Here is a 21,997-nt window from a genome sequence, read left to right on the forward strand (position 1 = left end):
TTAAACATAAACCAGGCGTCCGACGTTGCTGAGATTTTCTCTCGTTGCCAGCAGGTTATAACCCCTCTCCTAAACCATTTCATCTCCCGCTCTCCCCTCCTCCTTCTCCTCCTCTTCCTCTGTGAGCGCACTCCTCTTCCTACCTCGCAGACTCATGGATGCTGCCGCCGCCGCCGCAGCATCCTCTCCGCCTCTCCTCTCTTTCTGAGGCATCAACCCAAACAAAATAGAGGGTGGACAAAGAGAAACAAGTGGCCTGTCCCGGGCGGGCCACAACAATGAGTCCGTCCTGCCTAAAATTGAATGGATTAGCCAATCTATTCTGAGCTCTAATGAGATTAGAGGGGCAGCGCGCAGACATGCAGGGTGGCGGCGGCGTGGTCCCGATTCTTAGGCTCCCGGGGGACTGCTCCCCCTGGAAATGGCGCTGCTGAAGCCGCTGGACGCGCGGCGGATGTCGGGGGACCTTTGGAGACATTTGAACGCACGCTCACCTGCGCCGCTTGTGAGGAGCGCGGATTCCTCGAAGTAGCGCTCGAAAGTCCGACTATGAAGTACCAGAAATACATCACGGTAATGCAGATGGCCATGGGAGTGACAGCCTCCAACAAAGACTGCCTCCCCACCAAGAGACAGCTGTGGTGAGTTGGGGGCGATGAAAGTGTATCTACACGACACCGCGTGCGTGTGCATGGAAGCCGGCGTCTTGTTGTGTGTGGAAAAAAAAATAGCTTTCATTTGAGACTCTTAAGCGTCGTGGTCACGGAAGGCGTCAAAGTTGCAGCCGAACACGAGCAGCTGTTGACGGAAGTGGCTGCCTAGCCGCCCTCTCCTGTACAGTATTGTCTTTTTTTTTTTTTTTACCTTCAACATCCACGCCGGCGCACATACATAAACGTTTAGCTTGGTGTGTACGTGCGCGCGCGTGTGGCTTCCAGCGCAGCCGTGCGTGGTTCCCTTTGAGTGTTTGTTCGGATCGTGCGTTAGTTTCACACGTGCACAAGAGCACAATAGCAGGCAGGTGCTCTCACAATCACTCTGTTCAACGTGATCACGTGCTGTTTCCCCTTTAAAGCTGTTTTCATCCATGCTTTTCCCTTTTCTATCTTAAGATTTTTATTGTAGAGAAAAAAAGAGCCCCCCCCCACTCTCGTAATCACTTATTCAGTAGCTTCCTGTGCATGTGGGAGTCTCTTGCTGAAGGCTTCACTCATTATGCGTGTCTATGATTTTCCACTCCATTTGAGCAGTTGTCTGCTTTAATGGTACATAAACAATATCAGCCATCACACGCACGCACGCACACGTTTGTCGTCAATTTCTCTGTAATCTTACTGTATGGGTTGTTGCAAACAAACCACTGTCATGATCATCCTCATCATCAACATGTTTGTTGGAAATTCAGTTCCATTGCACCTCTCCCTACCTTTCATCTCTGTGCAACTGATTCTGTTAAACGGTAAGAGCGCTCGCCTATTCTCAAATTTGGTAAAGCGGGTCTAGACATTGGTTAATCCACCACAATTTGGGAAAATGCTTTTGTGATACACTTTAATGCAAATTAAAATTGAATCTGATTATTTGATTAATCAATGGAATAATTGATAGAATAATAAACTGCAAAAATATTCAATAGCAGCAGGCCTGTTGTGGTTTAAATACACTATAAGAGGAAATGTGTACACCATATCCATATATCTGACTGAAATGAATTAGGACTAGCATCATCATATATGTTTCTTTGAAAGTCTTAACTGTGATTGGCTGGAAACCAGTCCTGGGTGTTCCCTGCCTCCCGCCCAAAGTCAGTATGAATAGCCTCCAGCTCACCTGCAACCCTAATGAGGCAAAGTACAATATAGGAAGTGGGTGGATGGATGAATGTATTACAAAGAGTAGAAGAGAATTTTAGGTATGCACAAGAATTCCACAATCAAAATGTTCCACTGCATTTTACAAAAAATAAATGCATTTTGGAAAGAGAAATTCAGTGCTTCTGCCCCCAATTCATGTTTGTTTTTCTTGAACCAAAGTACAGATGTATCCTAATACTGTATATTTTAATATTCCAATACATATAAAATAATCACTCGTCAACTACAAAGGCTTCAAACCAAAGAAAAAAATGACAGCAGAACATACTGCGATTTTTTCTTTTTCCCTGCTGTGCAAAAGGATCTCTTGCATAAAAATTCCCATTCAAAGATGGCACAAACCAGCAATCCCAACATCAAGTACAAGAGCTCATTTTATGCACGTTTTCACAAAAATCACATCGCTCAATAGTATAGTTCTGAAAAAAATTGGAGTGATATTGACTGAGGAAATAAAATTCGAGTATTTTTTTTCACTCAGAAACTCAAAGTAAATCATACAAGCAGAATTTTTGAGTAAATTTTACTTGCATAATATTAGTTTATTTAAAAAAAAAGTTGTTGAAGGGTTGAGGAATCAACCCTGTACCCACAAGCTTCATATTGGGAGCCGGCCATGTTACCACCTGAGCCATGTTGCTCCTACCGTGTATTAGTATATCGCTGGTATCAGGCGGATTACTCATTCCTCCAAAAGACCGTTTTTGGGGTCTCCTTTTGGAGACACCTGTAACACCATACTGTATGTCTTGTATAGGCTTGCTCACAACAGCCGCTTGGAGGGCTGCCCCTGACCAAATTAGGGCCCTAAGCAACATTTCAGGTCGACTGGTTCACGTATCGGCCTCTCAGTGCAGAGGTGCAGGGTTCGTTTCCGGCTCCAACTCTACTGTGTGGAGTTTGCATGTCCCTTGGTGTGAGTGTGAGCGTGGGTGGTTGCTCGACTATGTGTGCCCTGAAATTGGCTGTAAAGCAGTTCAGGGTGTACCCCACCTACTACCCGAAGACAGCTGGGATAGGCTCCAGCACGTGACCCTTGTGAGGCTAAGCAGATCAAAAAAGGAATGGATGGATGAATGTGTTCACCATATTTTTAAAAAAATATTTTTTATTCCAAATTAAGTAAAAATGGATTCATTTCTCATGGCACACCGGATGATATATCATGACACACTAGGTTCCTATTGCACCAAGGTTGGGAATCACTGGCCTGGAGTAATATGCCCGACTTGGTCACACAAGAAAAGGATTCGATGTCGCTCCTTAGCTCATGCGACTGCTGTCAAATGGGATGCAAAGGACATAGTGGTGACTTGGTTTTGATGCTTCTCTCTTTAAGAGCGGCGTGGCGGTATGTCTGTGGCCATTACATCAGGGTGGGGGAAGGGGGCATGGCCATTAAAACTGGATTACTATATTGCCTCCGACAGCTACTTTCACGAAGAGAAGCTGATCTAGGGTGTGCCTTCACTGAAGTCATCCCATGCATTCCCTTGCATGCTATGTCCATCTTTATTCGCAGTGAAGTCCAGGGTCACACACAGCGAAGCTTAACCCACCAAGTTTCATCACTGTTAGTTTGAGCGTGGCAACCGTCGCGCCAAGTAGAAAAAAGCTATGGCAAGTCACGTCTGTTGTTGTCCGCCAATTCTCTGACCTCTGTGGCACGAACAATCGATAACCAAGAGATGGCACCTTGACAGAATGCCGATCTTGAAATATTGATTGCATCTGGGAACCAGTACGAATATGCCTCTTTGCTCTCTTTGTTTGCACACATATCAAATCACCCGCCACACACAAGACAATTGGAGTTATTTACATTTTAAGTCTGCTAAATGTTAAATATTAAATGCATTATCAGGTTCTTCTGACAATCATCTTATATTTTAATGTTGCACCTCAGGAATGTGGAACATGGTCAGTCTGTTTTGGTGTCTGTAATGATTGTTTTGATGCACTGGAAGATAAACAAAAAAAAAAAAAAACAACACCACGGCTATTATAGCCCACCCTATCATGTGCAAAACTGTAGTTGAAAACAAATATAGTATACTATGCATACACTATACAAAAGGCTGACATTTAGACACGTTTTTGGAGAAATGTTATCATGTCCATATATGCTGTAACAAGAGTGTCAAACAATATTGCGCAATGCATACTTCCACAAAAGCTGAACCAGGATGCAGTCAACCAACACCATCCTGATTCATGGAAGATGATGACCAGGTGGGCTGTACCATGAAAGTTCTGACAGTTCGGACAGTTCCACTAATGCTTTCGAGACTCAAATTATGAAAACAAATTGCCACAGCCAGAATGTATCAAAATCCTCGTGAATGCTTGCCTCCTTTGCTCAATTGCCACTAGAGATTAAATTGCAGGCAAAATTTCACAACATGAACATTGTAACAAAAATGATCAGAGTCATCAGTGTTGTAACAATATTGTCAAAATAAACAACAAAAATCAAAGCGACATGCACCAAAGTACATATAGCAAAAGTAATACAGATTCAGCAACCCTATGTATCCATCCATCCACTTTCAACACCACTTATCCTAAACAGGGTCATGGGGAGTTGCTGGAGCCGATCCCAGCTGACTACCGGCGGAAGGCAGACTACACCCTGAACTGGTCGCTAGTCAGTAACAGGGCACATATCGAGACAAACGACCATTCACACCCACGTGCATACCATCACAGAGTGGGAACCGATCCCACGCTGCCCGCACACAAGTTCGGCCATGGTACCTGATTGCATCATCAGCGACCAACCCCATGTACTTCTTACACATTTGAAATCAACAGAAGTGACTGAATTGAAATTTTATGCACCCAAGGGCTCATGAAATGTACTTAAAAATGACGAAGAGACCTGCGATATATCTTACTAACAGCTAACGTGACTTGCCTAGAGTTTGGTGATTTTTCTCTCAGTTTTTGTCTTTTTATTTCTCCGGTCGCTGTTGTTGCATCCACCGTATGAGAGACAACTACTCTCAAAGACTAAATACAGTTGTAACTCTCCTACACATTTGAATCAGGAGTAATGACCGTCTGAAATGTTTTTACGGTTTATCGTTTGACCATCAATTGTTGTGCCACGCTTCACAAAGTTTTGTTGAAATCTGGGTTGTATTCTTCCTAATAGTGTTTTGAATTGCATCGACCATTTCAAAATGACTACACGGCTGAAGACTTTTGTGTGCGTATTTGAAACTTACTTATCCTAGAATAGTATCTGAGAATTTAAAAATGAGTATGAAAACATCCGAAACACAACCTTTTGACATTGCATATTAAGCTGTTTACAGATTGCTGCAATGTTGAAATGTCTTCGAAATAATGACTTGGATTTATACGGCGCCTTTCAAGGGAATGCGAATCTCAGCTCATTAGAAGCCTCAGCATAGTTTCCTGATGTGAATTTGACTAAAACCGACTGTATACACTGTAGAGTGCCACTACCTAAAAACACCGTCTGCACCTGACAGTGTAACCCAACAATTGGCAGCTGATGCTGTTTAATCCAATTTAACACGTCTTGATCTCTGTCTGAGATTAAATTTACACCAAAAGCAGATTCAAATTACATATAAACAAGATGGCTTGGTTGTTTTCTGGATTCTGAAAGAAGGCTCACTTGGCCAAGATTGAAGCAATTTCAGTTCTTCCTGCTCATGCCCTAATAATGGATGATTTGCACATTTGGAATGCTAAGTGCTCTTCCTCTAAGGACAAATGGTGCTAAAGAGATGATGTCTGAGATTTATTTTTTTTTTTTTTGGTCAAAAGTGCAATTAGTTTGAGAACATCCATATTAATTAGCTTGTTGACATCTTTTTCAAGTGTCCACAGCTCTTCCTAACACGTGGGTGTATCCTCTTGTATCACGGACCAGATGTCTTGTCTGCTTCCCACTTAGAGTGACAGCTCTGCCTGGTGTTCCCAGTCCACCTGCTTAATGATGCATAAAGTCAGCTCCCTCCTTCCCCACAACACACAAAAACACACCCACATCCACACGTGCACACAAAACTGCCCTCTCATTCGCTTGACCCCACACCCCTCTCCCAGAAAGAACACACACACACACACACACACACACACACACACACACACACACACACACACACACACACACACACACACACACACACACTTCGATAACTCCTGCCCTTCCCCTCCTGTTGCCCAGTTGCACTGAAGGAGGCCTTGAAGCGTAATCCCACACAAACTGACAATGATGCGTATTAGTTACCGCAGCAGGAGTCCAAGTTGGGGCGGGCCTGTCATGATAATCACAAGTTTGCCAAAAAAATGTGAAGTATTTTTTTTTTCTTCTTCCATCTTCTCTTTATATCTCTGTCCAGTTATTTGTGAAGTCCTGTGTCAGGTTTTCACATTCACCACAGTAATGATCTTTTGAAATGCTGTCTTTCAAGTCCAACATGTACTTTAACCCTTTCAGGGACAGCGGTTACTACAGTGGACAGTTTATCATGTTATCAGTTTACAGGGTGCATGAAACGGTTAAGTATGTACCGTATTTTTCGGATTATACGTCGCTCCGGATTATATCGCACCAGCCCAAAAAAATGCATAATTAAGAAGGAAAAAACATATATAAGTTGCGTTGGAGTATAAGTCGCATTTTTGGGGGAAATTTATTTGATAAAATCCAACACCAAAAACAAACATGTCATTTTGAAAGGCAATTTAAAATAAAACTAGAGAGCAACAGGCTGAATAAGTGTACGATATGCTAACGTTACATGACGCTTAAACAACGAACTGTGAATGTGCCTGGTATGTTCACGTAACATATTAAGAGTTATTTAGACAACTATAGCACAAAGAACATGCTAACAAATTTACCAAACCATCAGCGTCACTCCAAATCACGAAATCCAATGAAATCTTCATGCTCGGTGTCACTTATAAACAACTCCGCCAACTCCGGAGGTAGAAGATGCAGCGCTTCCTCTTCTACGTCGCTTACGTCATAGTCATCGTCAATTGTTTTTCTCAGTGACCTCCAACGTGGAAAGTATCGACACAGGCCGAGAGCACCCTCTTGCGGTCTAATGTGAAAATAACATGTGATGTGTACAATGTGTTAACCATTTCACACATAAATCGCTCCAGAGTATAAGTCGCAACCCCGGCCAAACTATGAAAAAAACTGCGACTTATACTCCGGAAAATACGGAATGTAAAGTATCCTGTCTTGTGTATGTCAGCGCACTGATTGTGCTGCCGAATACAGTGTACTGTGTACAGTAGTTTATATATGTTGAGATTATATTTGAATCTTAACGGCAAAAAAATAAAAATAAAAATAAAAAAATTAAGTTTCCCAACCAGGGCTGCGCATACTCCTTGGGGTACATAAGGAAATTATAGGGGGTGTGTGGAAACATTTAATAATTTATTTTCCAGATCAATAACCTGTGTGTGTGTGTGTGTGTGTGTGTGTGTGTGTGTGTGTGTGTGTGTGTGTGTGTGTGTGTGTGTGTGTGTGTGACGTGGTGCTGTGGTCCCCAAACCTTTTTCTGCCAAGGACCAGTTCATGGTCTGACTGACATTCCTGGAGTGGTGATTTCATACAATATTCTGCCGGAGAACTTTTTTTTTTTCTTTTAAATATCTCTGCGACCCAGTACCGAGTTGTCTGCAGACCATTACCGGTTCGCGGGCCGGTGATTGTTGCATTGGGCATCTGCCCCAGTACAGCTGAATGTTTAGCAATACCCCTGGTTGATAGCCTAATATTGAATTGTTTCCAGAATATCAAGTGATCTTTCATAACAGTGAAACCTTTGATACTTGTAGTGAACATTAATCAAGATGATTATCTAATACACAGGTGTCAAACTCAAGGCCCGGGGGGCCAGATCCGGCCAGCCACGCCATTTTATGTGGCGCGCGGTAGCAAATCAAAGCATGTCAACTTGCATGATGCTTGCTAAAATCTGTACCAAAATTTGAAATTCTCATATGTAATAAATAAGAGACATATTTTAAGCATTTTCTTGTAACCAAACCCCTCATTACAGTAACAAATAATAAATCGTTATTAGTGACCTTTTTGTTTCGTTTCAGTCTTAATGGCTCTCGAAGGGAAACGGTAACTACAATGTGGCCCACAACAAAAATGAGTTTGACACCCCTGATCAAACACGTTAGCACACAATCAACATCACCAAGGAGTCATTATTTATCATACCATCCACAGTTGCGATTTCATGAAATAAAATGCACATTTATATACATTACCAACCTTGCTAACACACTGATAATACCAGTTATTATGTCACACTGGCCACCCCACAGAAATTTTTGCTTGTGTAAAGGTCATTTATACTTGCGTAAAGGTTGATTCGTTTCAGATTATGCCCCATCAAATTTTGGACCCATTGCTGTGGAAATCACACTCCTTTGGAGCAAAGTGTTGGCTCACCCATGTTTGTGTGTGTTAGTGTTTCCCTCCATTAGGAAGTCGCATGTTCTTACTTTGGGCAGAATATTTGTAATCTCCTCTCAAACGGTTTAATGTCACTAAAGGGAACAGATTAAAAAGGGTTTAAATGATTCGCGGCTCGCCCCTTTACAACCAACTATTCTGTGAGCATCCCGTGGGAGTATTTCTATGTGGATGCCTTTTTGGGGGGGTGCGTATGTTTTAGTAAGAGGCTCTTTAGTGTGTGTATACAGATTGATGGATAGCTAGATAGATGTTCTTTTTTGCATCTCTACATTTCTTGGCTCAAAACACCCTCAGCTGAAAACAACATTACATTCACAATACATGACGTATTCCCAGCTCAAATTTAAATTTTGTTGAACAAAGCCGATTCAATCATATTTATTTATTTAAAGTGTCTGTCTTGGTTGTTGTTCCAATCCCTCCAGTTTCTCAATGCTGTTTCATCATTTCGAACAGTGGTTCTTAATTGTTGTCACCCTGGGACTCGCATGTACTTATTGTTGTAAAGTCACCAAACACTTTTATAGAGGCTCAGCCCCCCACCCCCCCAAAATAAAAACAATACATGTACATTAATTTACAATCTGAAACGCCATTTTAAATTAGTTTGACGGAATTAGTTCTGGATGGTTTTTGGAAACACTTCTTCCAAAAGAAGGACCTGCTTCTGCATGTTGAGAGAAGAAGGGTTATGGTGGTGTTTATTTTTTTGGGTGTTAACTTCTTCTTACACTTACATGGCACTAAAACAGTCTTTGTGGGCTTGATCCCAAAAACGTTTTATTTTTCATTCTTTCCGTCAGGAAAAATCAGAACAAATTGGAAGCTGTCAAAAATCCTGAAATGGATTGTGGTCGTCTGTAGAGCCTGTACTGTATTATGCATACCTCTTTCAAAAATGTTGGGGTAGATGGAGGCTTAAAAAAACAAAAAAAAAAAAACCAACAATTTCACAGTAGACTATTTTAGAGACGGCCACAATGTCATGTCATGATTTTGTCTTTTGAATTGTCTCATGCATTCCAATAGGCAAGTGGTTGAAAGCCCACTCAGCTTTTGTTACCTTGACAAAGTTGTTAACAAATGATATTTTTATCAATCCATTTTGAAATTTGGAATCTGGAAAATTTGTCACTTGAGATGTTTTTTCAAACAGGTCTTATAAATGTTTTCCCTTCTGTTACAATGAGGTAAACCTGTCAGAAAAGTACATGATACACCATTCTGTTCAAAACCTGGAAATTATATGAGTCACACACCCAAAATATGTGTCAGGATTTGATCATCTTTAACGTACTGCCTGTGCTCAGCCACGATTATCCCAGCTCAGCCATTTCTTCATTCACATAACATATTCAGGCTTGGTTATTGTAATGTTCTGCTTTTACGATTAACATTAAAACTCATCGCCTTACTACTTATTAACTTATTACTTTTTAAATGTATTTCTTTAGTTAACTACGTTAGACTGCCTTTAATTCTCTTCTGTGCTATTATTACTTTTGCTACAGCCTTCCTCTTCTATTATTATTATTATTATTATTATTATTATTATTACTAGTAGTAGTAGTAGTAGTAGTAGTATGCAGTGATGGTTCTTATCATTTCAACATTTTGTATCACAGGTCTGTCTTCGTTTTCTTTGTGCTTACCTCACAAGTCTCATTGTTGGCCTCTATCACGTTTTCATTGGCATTTCCTGACAGTTTTATCTTCATCAGTGTGTGTGTGTGTGTGTGTGTGTGTGTGTGTGTGTGCCTGCGCATGTGCGTGTGTGTGTGTTTGCTTCAATGTCTGTTGACCCTGCTTTTATTGTGTTAAATGAATCAAGATACGTTCATAGGGTGGTTGGGTGGTTGATGAAATATGAACATCATCATGTTTACCAGGCATTGAACATTGAACAGAAGACAAGAAAAAAAAACTCTGGCGAACAAAAATGTAGTAAACAAGTACAAGAAAAAATAGAATAACCTGTTTGTCAGTTACAAATAGTTTTGATTGCATCATGGAGTCATTTGATGAGAATGGTTTGTTTAGTAGTATTAGCACGCACAGTTATGTCTTAGTCACTGAGGTCAATAAACATTCCGAAACATGGTACTGCTGCTTGGCTTTTTGTCACCTTGATTAGGCTTGCTACAGTCTAAACCAATGGTTCCCAACCTGGGTACGATCGAACCCCAGGGGTTCAGTGAGTTTCTCAAGGTTTCGACGGAGCCTCTGCCATGGAGGTTAAGACACACCCGACTCAACATATCAATTAGTTATGACACGCCCGCTGCAGATGATCACATTACATGGCTTGTCCAGTCAGTGGTTGGGGAAATTTAGTTCGCTCAGTTGTCAACCTGTGACTGTTGTGACAGTATGTCGTGTGATTTATTTTTTATTTTTGGAAAAAAATGTTAATACATGCTAACTATGGTGAGCAAAAAAAAAAAAAAAAAGTGGTCGGATGAATATTGACAACATGGATTCACATGCATCAAGGAAAGTGATAGGACTCAGCGTCCTATCTGCATGATTTGTCATGCCAAGTTGAGCAACTCAAAACTGAAGGAACACTTCTTGAATCATATTTTTTATTTTTGACTCATGAAGGATTCGGTGAATGTGCATATGAAATGGTTGGGTTCGGTACCTCTAAAAAGGTTAAGAACCACTGGGCTAGACCATTCATTCAAAGCATTGCAAAATACAAAAAAATGCGCATTTCAACCCTTTTATCCTCAGTCACTCAGGGTCATGTGAAATGAAAACATTATTATCGCAGGTTTCATTCAGCATTAACTGTAGGTGTAGTTCTGGCAATGGTATACCTTTGTAAAGGTGATGTAATAACTTCATCAGGGGGCATTGCACGGAAAGAGGGGTCCATCAGAGACTCACATCAGAGTTAGAGCAGCAATGACTTTTAAAAATGTCGCGTCACGCGTTCTTGACCTCTGGTGACTCACGACTGACACGATGGCTCACAGGGAGCTGACGGGAGGAAATACATCACTGCCGTCCCTCAAATAGAGAAGGACACAGTGGAGGGGCTCCAATTCTGCCTGACAGAGATGCCATTTATTATTTTATTTCTTGTCCTCTTCTTGGCGGAGTTATGGCTAGCCGAAACAGGGGTAGCAGGAGTCCAATTCATAGAAATCGATGGCAGTTTAATATATTTCCTGTCACACTGATCAGATGTTCTTAACTCTCTTTTAGCTTTCGCCATTCCTAAATTGAAACTGACCAGCTGTCGAGGATCATCTGTACTTTTGTTTTACGGTAGACGTTTTAATTTTGCTATCCAGCTTCCAATGGACATAATCACTGGTCACTCTATTACAGGGGTCGGGAACCTTTTTGACTAAGAGAGCCATAAAAGCAAAGTATTTGGAAATGTATTGCAGTGAGAGCCATATATATATATATATGTATATGTATATGTATGTATATATATATATATATGTATGTATGTGTATATGTGTGTGTGTATACAACTGTATTTTAGAAGTGATTTCAACAAAATTTCAGTATAATAACCCTCTGAATGTATTCTCTAAAATAATTTTGTTATAATACTCACCATTAATGTGAATAGGTCTCCGTTCCTCATGATTGCTAAAAATCCAGTAAAACTATCGGAATGAAAGTCAGCTTGCCAGGTCCAGATGCGAAGTAACTGCTGGCTAGCTTGCACACTGCTCAGTAGCTTGCACGCTTCCTTTCTGCTATCTCCCGCACAGTATTTTGATGCGAACGTAGCATGGGGCGTGTCAAAGTGCCGCTCTGCATTCAACCGTTTCATCGATGTTATTTTGTCATTGCAAATCAAACACACCGCAGAACCCGTTCTCTCCACAAAGGCGAATCCTTCGGTCCATTCGTCCTGAAGTCTCCCAAACTCGTCATCTTTTTTTCTTTTCGCAATCTTATTCGTTTTGGATTAGCTTTGAGCTAATGGCCGAGCGGGTTGATTCAAAAGGGGGCATATACCTGTTTCCATAGCAACGGCAACATTGGCCAGTATCACCCAATCAAAATGGCTCCTTGAGCCAACTGCAGCCTGAACAGGAAATAAGCAGTGAAAAATCGATCGATGGATGCATTCATAAACAAGCGAGAATTTTTTTTTTTTATCTGCGAGCCAGATGCAATCATCAAAAGAGCCATATATGGCTCGCGAGCCATAGGTTCCCGACCCCTGCTCTATTAGATAAACCTGAACAATTTAGACACATTAAGTCAGAAATGGGAAACTCGAGTCATTTGACTTGACTCAAATTGCTATTTTCAGGACTTGCGACTTCCATGCCAAAAATATGGGAACAACTTGAGAATTGGGAATTGGTATCCAAGTGAGTCGACTTGACTTAGACTTGAACTACATGACTTGACAAGTCATCTTGTTTATAATTTGAAATCTGCATGCAAACACAGTTTGCCTTCTTAGGAAGGAAAGCAAGAACGAAAGAAAAAAGAGGGATTTCATTTCATTCACGCCAACCTGCCAATCCAGTCAAGCGTCACTTGTGAGTGTGAAGTGGTGACAAAACACCAGCAAAACACAAAAACACCACAACTCCGAGGATCATTAGTTTGAATTCAGTGGTTATCTTTTGATAATGTTGGCAAAAATAGGATGGCAATATGAATTTTTTTGGACCTCAACTCTTCAAATAAAATTTCCTTTACATCAAGAGTTGAACAAAGAGAACTATGTACATCAATAAATACAGTCGAAGCATGATACTTTTATGGTCGTGAGCTTGTCCGCCGTATTTGATGTGGCAGTGGCCCCAAAACTAAAGCATGTCAACTTCAAAGACTGACAACCTACAAAATCGTTGCCTTTCGTTCACCTTTCACCTGCTTGACCAGGATAAAACTGAGATTGGAGTCCTCGGTGATAAGACCCAGAGAGAGGATTGTTCGATTAAAGTGCGGGCTCTCTTGGTAAATCCATCATCGCAAGTTGTTGTTATTTTAGACTGAGCTCACTTTCTGGCTCTTCGAGATGGTGTTTCCTCACTTGTGTGCTCTGCACTCAATCTCAGATTATTTGGTTATTCCGGTTTGATTGCTAACCTGTGTGTGTGTGTGTGTGTGTGTGTGTGTGTGTGTGTGTGTGTGTGTGTGTGTGTGTGTGTGTGTGTGCGCGCGCGCGCGCGTGTGTGTGTGCCCTGATGGGCAAGTGGTTTACGGGATCGATTTAAATTCATGTAATGCAATTTGAGTTGTACTCTGTATATGAGAAGTGCTGTATAGATCAAGTTGAACTATTTGTTTGATTGATTGATTGATTGACTGATTGAAAACACCTCTCAGTTTTACCTCATGGTAAACATCCTCTATAACAGATACAGTATATCGTTTTTACCTCAGTCAAAAAAATAAGAGAGCATTATTTGCAGCACATAAAGTGCAAGACAAGTATTATGCAAAACTACTAATTTGGGTCACGCCTGAAATAACTAAAACAGTGCATCTTAATAAGGATGTCTGGTATTTTAAGTCAACCAAGCCAATCCACAAAAAAGATTGCTGTATGTGGCACTTGGCATCTACTTTTAACATCGCCTACATTAAGTGCTAGCCATTTTCAAACCCTTTTTTAACCTAACTCTTGAAAAATAGATATAATTAAGAACCGTATCGCGGTGGTCGACTGCTTCGCACCTTACAGTGTTTAGTTTGCATGCTCTCCCCGTGCCTGCGTGGGTTTTCTCTGGGTCCTCCGGTTTCCTGCCACATTCCAAAAACATGCATGGCAGGTTCATGGAACACAAAATTTTTACTAGGTGTGTGCGTGAGCATGTTTGACTATGTGTGCCCTGCGATTGGCTGGCAACCGGTTCAGGGTGTCCCCCGCCTACTGCCCGAAGACAGCTGGGATAGGCTCCAGCACCCCCTGCGACCGTTTTGAGGATAAGCGGATTTGGATGGATAAATGAGTACCTGGGATAGAATGTGTGGAGTCTGAAAAGACATAAATATCTTTCATTTTTAGCTGAGACAAAGTCAAAACAGTAACTGTATTTCGAGCTTGAAAATATGAATCTCTGTTAATATGGTATGGCATGGACACGTGGCGCATTGAAAACATACGCGACGCTACGACTTCAGACAAGAATGTGTGAGACTCCCACAATGCCGCACTATGGTCAAGCTTAAAGGACTCGAGTTTCCTTTTCTTATGTGTTCCATAATGTACATTTGTTGAGTGCCTTGAGTGAGTACTATGGTGTTCGGAATCAGGTCTGTATGGCCTGTATTTTATTACTGATTAACTTAAAAGGTTTTGCTGCATGCACAATATATGCGTGAGCGAATCGCCATGGCTGAAAAGTCTGCGCTGTTTATTTAAATCTTGTCAATTCTTACTCATTGTTGCAACCTGGTGATGCTTAACTGTCACTACCTTTGGTGATGAAAAGTGTTACTCTTTGAAATTTGACTACAAGTTAAAGTGAATATATCATATGTTGTAACATCCTGTCAGAGATGTTCGCTCGGACGGTCGACAAAGGCTCGAACACAGGAACAGATTGTCGTTCTCTGCCAGCAGGAGGTGCAGTTTTTAATGAAGTCACTCAGTGTGAGCTTCCCAACTGACACCCGACCTCTGCAACTTCTGCCGGCCCTTTTATTGACTGTATATGGCAAATTACAAGGAATATATCAGAAAAACACTCCCATCTTCATTAACATGCCGCACCCCTGGGCAGCCCAATTGGGTCACCCCTCAGTAGACCCCCAAAGACGAAGGATTCCCATGGAACCAGCACCAGCATCCATAAACTAACAGACACGTAGACATTTTAACGAGCAGTGTCTCCCTGAGTTGATATGTCGGTAACCTGGCTCGAGACTCTTTCTCATGATGTAGCGTACAAGCACTCCCTTCCGTCCAAGGTTAAATCTTCCTTTCTAAGTTGTCAGTTAACAGGCGCCAGTGTGTCTACTAATGAGGGTTAAATCTTTCTCTTCTGAGATGTAGTCAGATACCATGTGCTCGGGTCCCTTGACCTCCCTGCTTCTCTGTGCTTCTAATGCGTGCAAGATGTTCTGAACACAAGCATTTCGAGGTCAATCAGGCATGTAACATGATGAAACTTTAAAACATGACAACATTGTATTTTCTATTCTAACACATCCTGTGATTACAGAAGAGTAATTGTCATGTCATTATATGTTTGGAAAAAGTAATGCGTTAGATTAGTCACGACTGGAAAATGTGTCTATGTTGGAGTCATGAGTTCTTTAGTAATGCGTTAGTGGCATCACTGGACAGGAGTACCACGTAAAGCGTCTTCATCTGCAACTTAACTGTCGGACCATGATGGAAAGCATAGGCCCAGTTCAAAATACAGTGTAATATTTCTTGCCGATATCCATTTATTAATGGCAGTGTAGTTGTTGCGGTGTGTCCAGTGTTACTTTTAATGTCTCACTGGCCTCGATTGCACAGTGTGAATGCAAGAGTACACTGAGCCATCCTATAAGCATATTTTATTATCACCACTAGTGATTCCTCAATCCTCAGCTCCCCCTAATAAGAGAACAGCTGTTAAAAAATGATGAGATGTGTATTTATTCCAGTCTGTGGGACTAGGAATGACGTTAATGGGATGAGAACTCGTCCGCCAATCAAACCTCGATAAACCTCAACTTTGACATCTTTTGTGTTATTTCGAGTTGTTTGGCGACATCATGGTTTGTGTGTTTTGACAAAAGTTGTTAACCTTCCTCACTGCAGCGGTCAGAGAGCACCCGAACATGCCTGAAGTCCCGCTTTATTTGACAAAACGTCTATATGCCTAATCTGCACTGTCCATCTGTCCGGCCTGTCTAGCCCAAGGCCCAGACTTGATCTCATCTTTTTTCCCCATCCTTATCACCCCAGGTGGCTTTAAATGGGCTTACACACACTGACTCGTGGCTAACAGGCTGTGTAATGGGTTTCCTTAACTTTGTTTTGTTTCCTGATGCTGTTGCCAGTCTGGAGGAATCATGAAATTCCATTCCATTTTGAATGTGTCAAATATGATATTTCTCGGACCCCTGAAAGAATAGATTAGGTCAGGTTGAGGTTAGAAGAAAATCCTCCGTTTGTTGACCCGAATAATATTTCACGCTTGTGTCTAACAGGAGTAAAAGATGAGTGAAAATCACTCTCAACATTACAGTAATGGCATAAGAAATTCCCTTCAAATTTTAACTTAGAAGTACTTAAAGAAATACGAAAATTAAGAACATTAAGATTCATGAATATAAGAGAAAGCAACATGTGAATAGCTGTCCACTCTAGTAACCATTGTCCCTGAAAGGGTTAATATTTCGAGATCACAATAATCTTACAATTTCCAACTGCAATTGAACAAATGAACAAACACAAATCAAATACTTTGTTCAGATCTTGTGCAATTGCCGTGTCGCTGGGCTTTCTGCGCACGCCGCCTGTCAAATCTGCCTGCTGACACATCAAATGCTTGCAAACATCTCTGAAGAAGGCGAATGCTGATCACCGAAATTGCACAAGGTGTGAAGAAAGAAGTGATGCGCGTTGTTGAGACACAATAACGTATGCTTCAATCGGACACTTATTTAGTCAGTTGCAGGGCATATATTGAGACGAACAACTAAACACACCCACATTCACACCGCCATTGAGTGGGAACTGATCCCGCGTGGTCCGCACACACGTCGGGTAAGTGTACCACTACACCATCGGCGACTTGTACCAATCACCATATGTATTGAATTATCCTGAAATGTTTTTGTAACAACACAGCATGGTAAAAATTGTGTATTTTCAATTTTGAGGACATCGAGACAATTTTGTTCATAAACTCAATGTCATTTATAAAGCCAGTGTCGTGTCCATTTGAGCGAACATTATCAAGCAGTTTGCTTTGTTGAACGACTGTTATGATACTATACAACTACTGTGCAGTAATTTAATTTAAACTGGAGACTGCCTATTGGAATACCTTACGGTCAGCACATTTTGACGATGTACTGCATATGGCTCATGTTGGAAAATAATCCAGTTCACATTTAAAGGTGTGCTTTTGAATTCTGATGGCACCCAGACCAGGGTTACCGCCTCTCGCTCCAAGACTGCTGGAGTAAGCGTCACTTCACCTACGATCTTAATGACGACTGGTATAGAAAATGAATGAATGGCCATTGTCCAATGCAAAAAAAAAAAAACAAAAAAAAAAAAACAAAACACTTTCACCAATATTGGCAGAAGGTCCTTTTTTTCCCTTTCGTAGAGCCACTCAGAGTTTCAGAAAGGTTGTCTGAATCAAGCAAGATGTGTCATGCTTCTGTCATCACTACATGACCACTACAGTGGGAGTGAGGTCCGTTAGCACAATGATGCATGTTCAACGGCCCCCCCATCACTTCGGGCTGAAGAGTCATACATTACGCAGCACTCAGAGCCATACACTGACAGTGTCCCTCTGTCCTTTGTCTCTTTGCATTATGGTCATTCTCCTTCTTCCCTGTGTCTTGACTTCGCCTTGCAGCCTCATGTTCCTTCATGCTTTATTCACCTGTCTCCTTTTGTTTCGTCTTTGTTGTCTTAATGCTCAAACTTTTGCTTTTGGCTGCTGAGCGTGTAAAGTCGAACAAAGTAAACTACTTCAGTCGAGCTATATTTGCTGCAGGACAATTTCTTTGTGGCCTGGATGAAACAAAGTATGAACAGAGGCATCTCATTATTGCAGTACAGTATATCCAACACGTGATGCCCAAAAAAAATGTACATGGCAATGCAGAGCGGTAGTTTTTAAAAGCCATTTCAGGAGAACTCACACATAGTTTTGCGTGTGTCCTAATTGGTGTATGACACACTGGCGTTGTCTCTGTAGCCCTTACTAAAGTAAAGTACTCTCCATGCGAACAGCTGCCATAATAAAGTATGAGCTCATATACGGTAAGTCTTCAAGCAATGAACCCTGGTACGCCACTATTTCATCATCTTGAACTAGGGATTGTTAGAAAACATGATCTGAAATGCCAAAATTTGAGTTTAACCCTTTCATGCAACACTAAAAACAACCTGTAACCCGATAACATGATAGGCTGTCCACTCTCGTAACCGCTGTCCCTGAAAGGGTGAAGATGATATAAAATGGCACAAGTTCAATGTATCAGGACTGTCTGGCTTGGGCTTTGAATTGTGCTGTGCAGCAATGATCAAGTCTTGACTTGATTTATTGTGATTTTTGATGCTGTTTGACAATAACGTGCGCATTTCCATGATTCTGGGTAATAGATGAAGTTTGCTACTGACCTGTTTAATGCAGGGCAGGAGGGAAATACTCTATTTTGGGCCTAAGTCTCATGCAACATTCATGAACTACTTTTCACTGCTGTCAATGTTTCTTGTGATTCCTCTATTTTTGTAGCGCAAGACGTGTGCTTTGTTGTTTTCACTGAAGAGGTTGCTTTGGGGACATTGAATGCGCTCCAGCCTTTTTTGTGAGAGTCTGTAGTTCACCCTCCCTCCCCCTAGAAAAAGTACTATTAACTTCTAACTGCACTGACATGGCAGGTGTGACTCAATGTATTGCCCCAAAAACCAGCAGCATCACTCGCGATGAATCATTCAGAGGCCACCCACAAGTAAGCGTTCATGTTTTACCTTCAACTGTCACTCTCAATAATTGCAATATTAGGGCCCTCATGCACAATGACGAGCTAACAACGACACCAAATAGGCATATTCTGAAAACAATTAACACACAGTCAATGTAAAAAAAAAAAAAAAAAGGGACAAATACAGTGGACTTGTCGTTTTATATATATATACATAGAGAGAGAGAGAGAGAGAGAGAGAGAGAGAGAGAGAGAGAGGGCGGCCTGGTGGTTGAGTAGTTAGCACGTCGCCCTCACAGTGCAGGGGTCGTGGGTTCAATCCCGGCTCCGGCCTCCCTGTGTGGAGTTTGCATGTTCGCCCCGTGCCTGCGCGGGTTTTCTCCGGGTACTCCGGTTTCCTCCCACATTCCAAAAACATGCATGGCAGGCTGACTGGGTACTCTAAATTGTCCCTTGGTGTGAGTGTGAGCATGTTTGACTATGTGTGCCCTGCGATTGGCTGGCAACCGGTTCAGGGTGTCCCCAGCCTACTGCTCGAAGATGGCTGGGATAGGCTCCAGCACCCCCCGTGACCCTTGTGAGGATAAGCGGATCGAAAGATGGAGGGATGGAGTACATTAGATATTTGAGTAAAAATGAAATAACCCAATTTTTTGCAGTGTTTTCACCCAAGTTTTAATGTTCATTTAATCCAAATGTGTTGTGCAGCAGCAGCCTGACCTTTTAATGCACGTGTCAAACTCACACATCATTTTATGTGGACCGCGAGAGCAAATCAAAGATGGCAACTTTCATTAATCTCTACCAAATTATCATTTGTAATAAATAAGAGTGATACTGTAAGCATTTTCTTGTTACCAAACCCTTCATTACAGTAACTTAAAAAATAGGTGAATCAGCCGTTATTCCTGACTTCTTTATATGGTTTCAGTCATCACGGCCCTGCACAGAAAACAGTACCGTAAATAAAAGGTGGCCCGCAACAAAAATGAGTTTGGCACCTTTGTTTTAAGGTCAGGCTGGATGGTCCTGTTTTCCAATTTTCTATGCCAGGCTGTGATCCTCTCATCTGAATTTTGCAGCAGAAATTGAGATCAGTAAAAGTTTTCGTTAGCCTATGAAAAGGTCTTCCATTGCCGTAGCTCACCCTCTTCAAGTTTCAACATGACCGGAGATGCTCTTCAGCAAATCTCGGCTGAAAGAAAGTGGTTTTTTTTTAGATTTACTGTACTCCTTTCACCGGCAAAAACCAGTCTGAGAGTTCAGCCTTACTATTGACATTGTCTTTTTACATGTGTTGTCCGCAGTCATAGACGGGCTACCAGGAAGTGACCTTTGGTTCTTTTATTCGACTCTGTCAGTATCTCACATTTTTGTTTCCATGACAGTCAATAGCTATACAGTGTAGTAAAGTAAATCAATGAAATCTATTTTTGTTTTCGATTTAACCTTCCAGGCATGGGCATGTGAATGGAAGATGTCTATTTTTGTTGATGTTTACTAATGTGCAGATTGCCCACTCCTAAAAAATATGGCCTTGAAGATTGAAATAAATGTCCACATGAAAAAGCAACAAATGTAGCGATAACGCTTAACCTGCCTTGTTAACAGCAGCCTTTTTGCTACAGCTCTGGTGTTTGATTGTGCAAATGTGGGGCTCCTGTCCAGCTGGTCCATGTGACGAATAGTGAAGTGACATTACTGCTGATATCACAATTGCATGTAAAATAAATAAGGAGTCAAGAGGAGTCAGGTAAAAAGAATAAAAAATATATCAGTTCCTACTGACCTAAACCAAGGTTTGCAAGTGACGGAAAGACCAGAAGAACACGGAAAAAGTGTCAACTTTATTTCTCACTGCAATGCCAGATTCCCTATAAGTATAAAGTAATGTGGCCGAATAATAGATGGCAAGTGGGCATTCCATACCTTGTATCCATCCGCAGGCTACCCCGCTGACATTCAGCCCAATTACTCACACTTGCTTGACTGTCATCACACCCAACAGGAGAGGATGTCCTTTAAAAGGCATCAAGTTGTCTTCCTTTGATCCCCCAGGCATCTCCAGGATTTTCTCTTGAATATGCATCAGTTACTGCTGGCAAGCAGTGTGCACTGAAGATTTAAATCGTGGTACTGAGAATTGCGTTGAATCTGGGTCGACGTTGATGTGGCGACATGAGGTTGTTCAGTCTAGAAGTTTGAAATTTGGGAGAGGCATGGTTAGTTCGGTTCTGCGTTTGTACAGCCCTTTTGATTTGACCTTGGAATTGCAGATATCAACATGACACAAACAAAATCAACATCATTATTTTCTCTCTCTCTCTCTCTCTCTCTCTCTCTCTCTCTCTCTCTCTCTCTCTCTCTCTCTCTCTCTGTGGTAGGGTAACCCCGTCAGATGGAGAGACATCACCCTCTGGTGTCCCAGAGTCTTCAGATGGGCCTATAGGTGCTACTGGAGGTGCTGGTGCTATGGCCATGGCGGCCACATCCACTCTCTCCCTGCCCATGAGCCAGGGGAAACCTTCCTTGCGTCGAATCAAAGGTCGCATTCACCGCAGCAAGAGCCTCGATAGCATTGATCTGCTTGACTCCAATGTAAGTGGGAATTCACGCATTCATCAAGAGCTGGAAAACAAATATGTTCTTCAATGCAGATACACACTTTGTGGAGTAAAGTGCAACGCATGCTCGATGATAAATAAACCAACAAAGTGTTTTTTGTTTCCAGTATTTGCTCTGTAACTCTAAAATTAAAATAAGAGCAGCATGTAAGCATTTTAATCAACATTGTCATCACTCATATGTGCAGTCACTCATGTTGCAGGACTCTGCATCATATGCACCAGGCTCAGCTCCGATAGTGCTGCCCAGTCTGCCCTACAACGCAAAGCGCAGGTTATGGTCATTGAATCACAGCGTTAACATGTCAGTCCTATTATATTTAAAATATTGTTTTCTCCACTGAACTGATTTTTCATCTACACTCATGACAGCAACGCAGACACGCACACACACACAC

At 41.6% G+C, this 21,997-nt stretch overlaps 1 protein-coding gene across 10 annotated transcripts in view; it reads left to right on the plus strand.

The window, feature by feature from the left end:
- The first annotated feature begins 183 nt into the window (after positions 1-183).
- tjp1a (tight junction protein 1a) overlaps positions 184-21,997 on the plus strand; it is a 116,131-nt gene continuing 94,317 nt past the window's right edge. For 3 of the 10 annotated variants that reach the window (XM_019867289.1, XM_019867288.1, XM_019867290.1), the window contains exons 1-2: positions 184-641; positions 21,360-21,573. In XM_019867289.1, coding sequence (XP_019722848.1) covers positions 550-641; positions 21,360-21,573 — 306 coding nt within the window. In that variant the 5' untranslated portion in view covers positions 184-549. The remainder of the gene's footprint in view (positions 642-21,359; positions 21,574-21,997) is intronic. The other 7 variants (XM_019867291.1, XM_019867293.1, XM_019867298.1 and 4 more) reach the window with 3 other exon arrangements.

The sequence above is a fragment of the Hippocampus comes genome, unplaced genomic scaffold (genome assembly GCF_001891065.2).
Source record: "Hippocampus comes isolate QL1 unplaced genomic scaffold, H_comes_QL1_v1.1 scaffold2, whole genome shotgun sequence".
Classification (NCBI taxonomy): domain Eukaryota; kingdom Metazoa; phylum Chordata; class Actinopteri; order Syngnathiformes; family Syngnathidae; genus Hippocampus; species Hippocampus comes.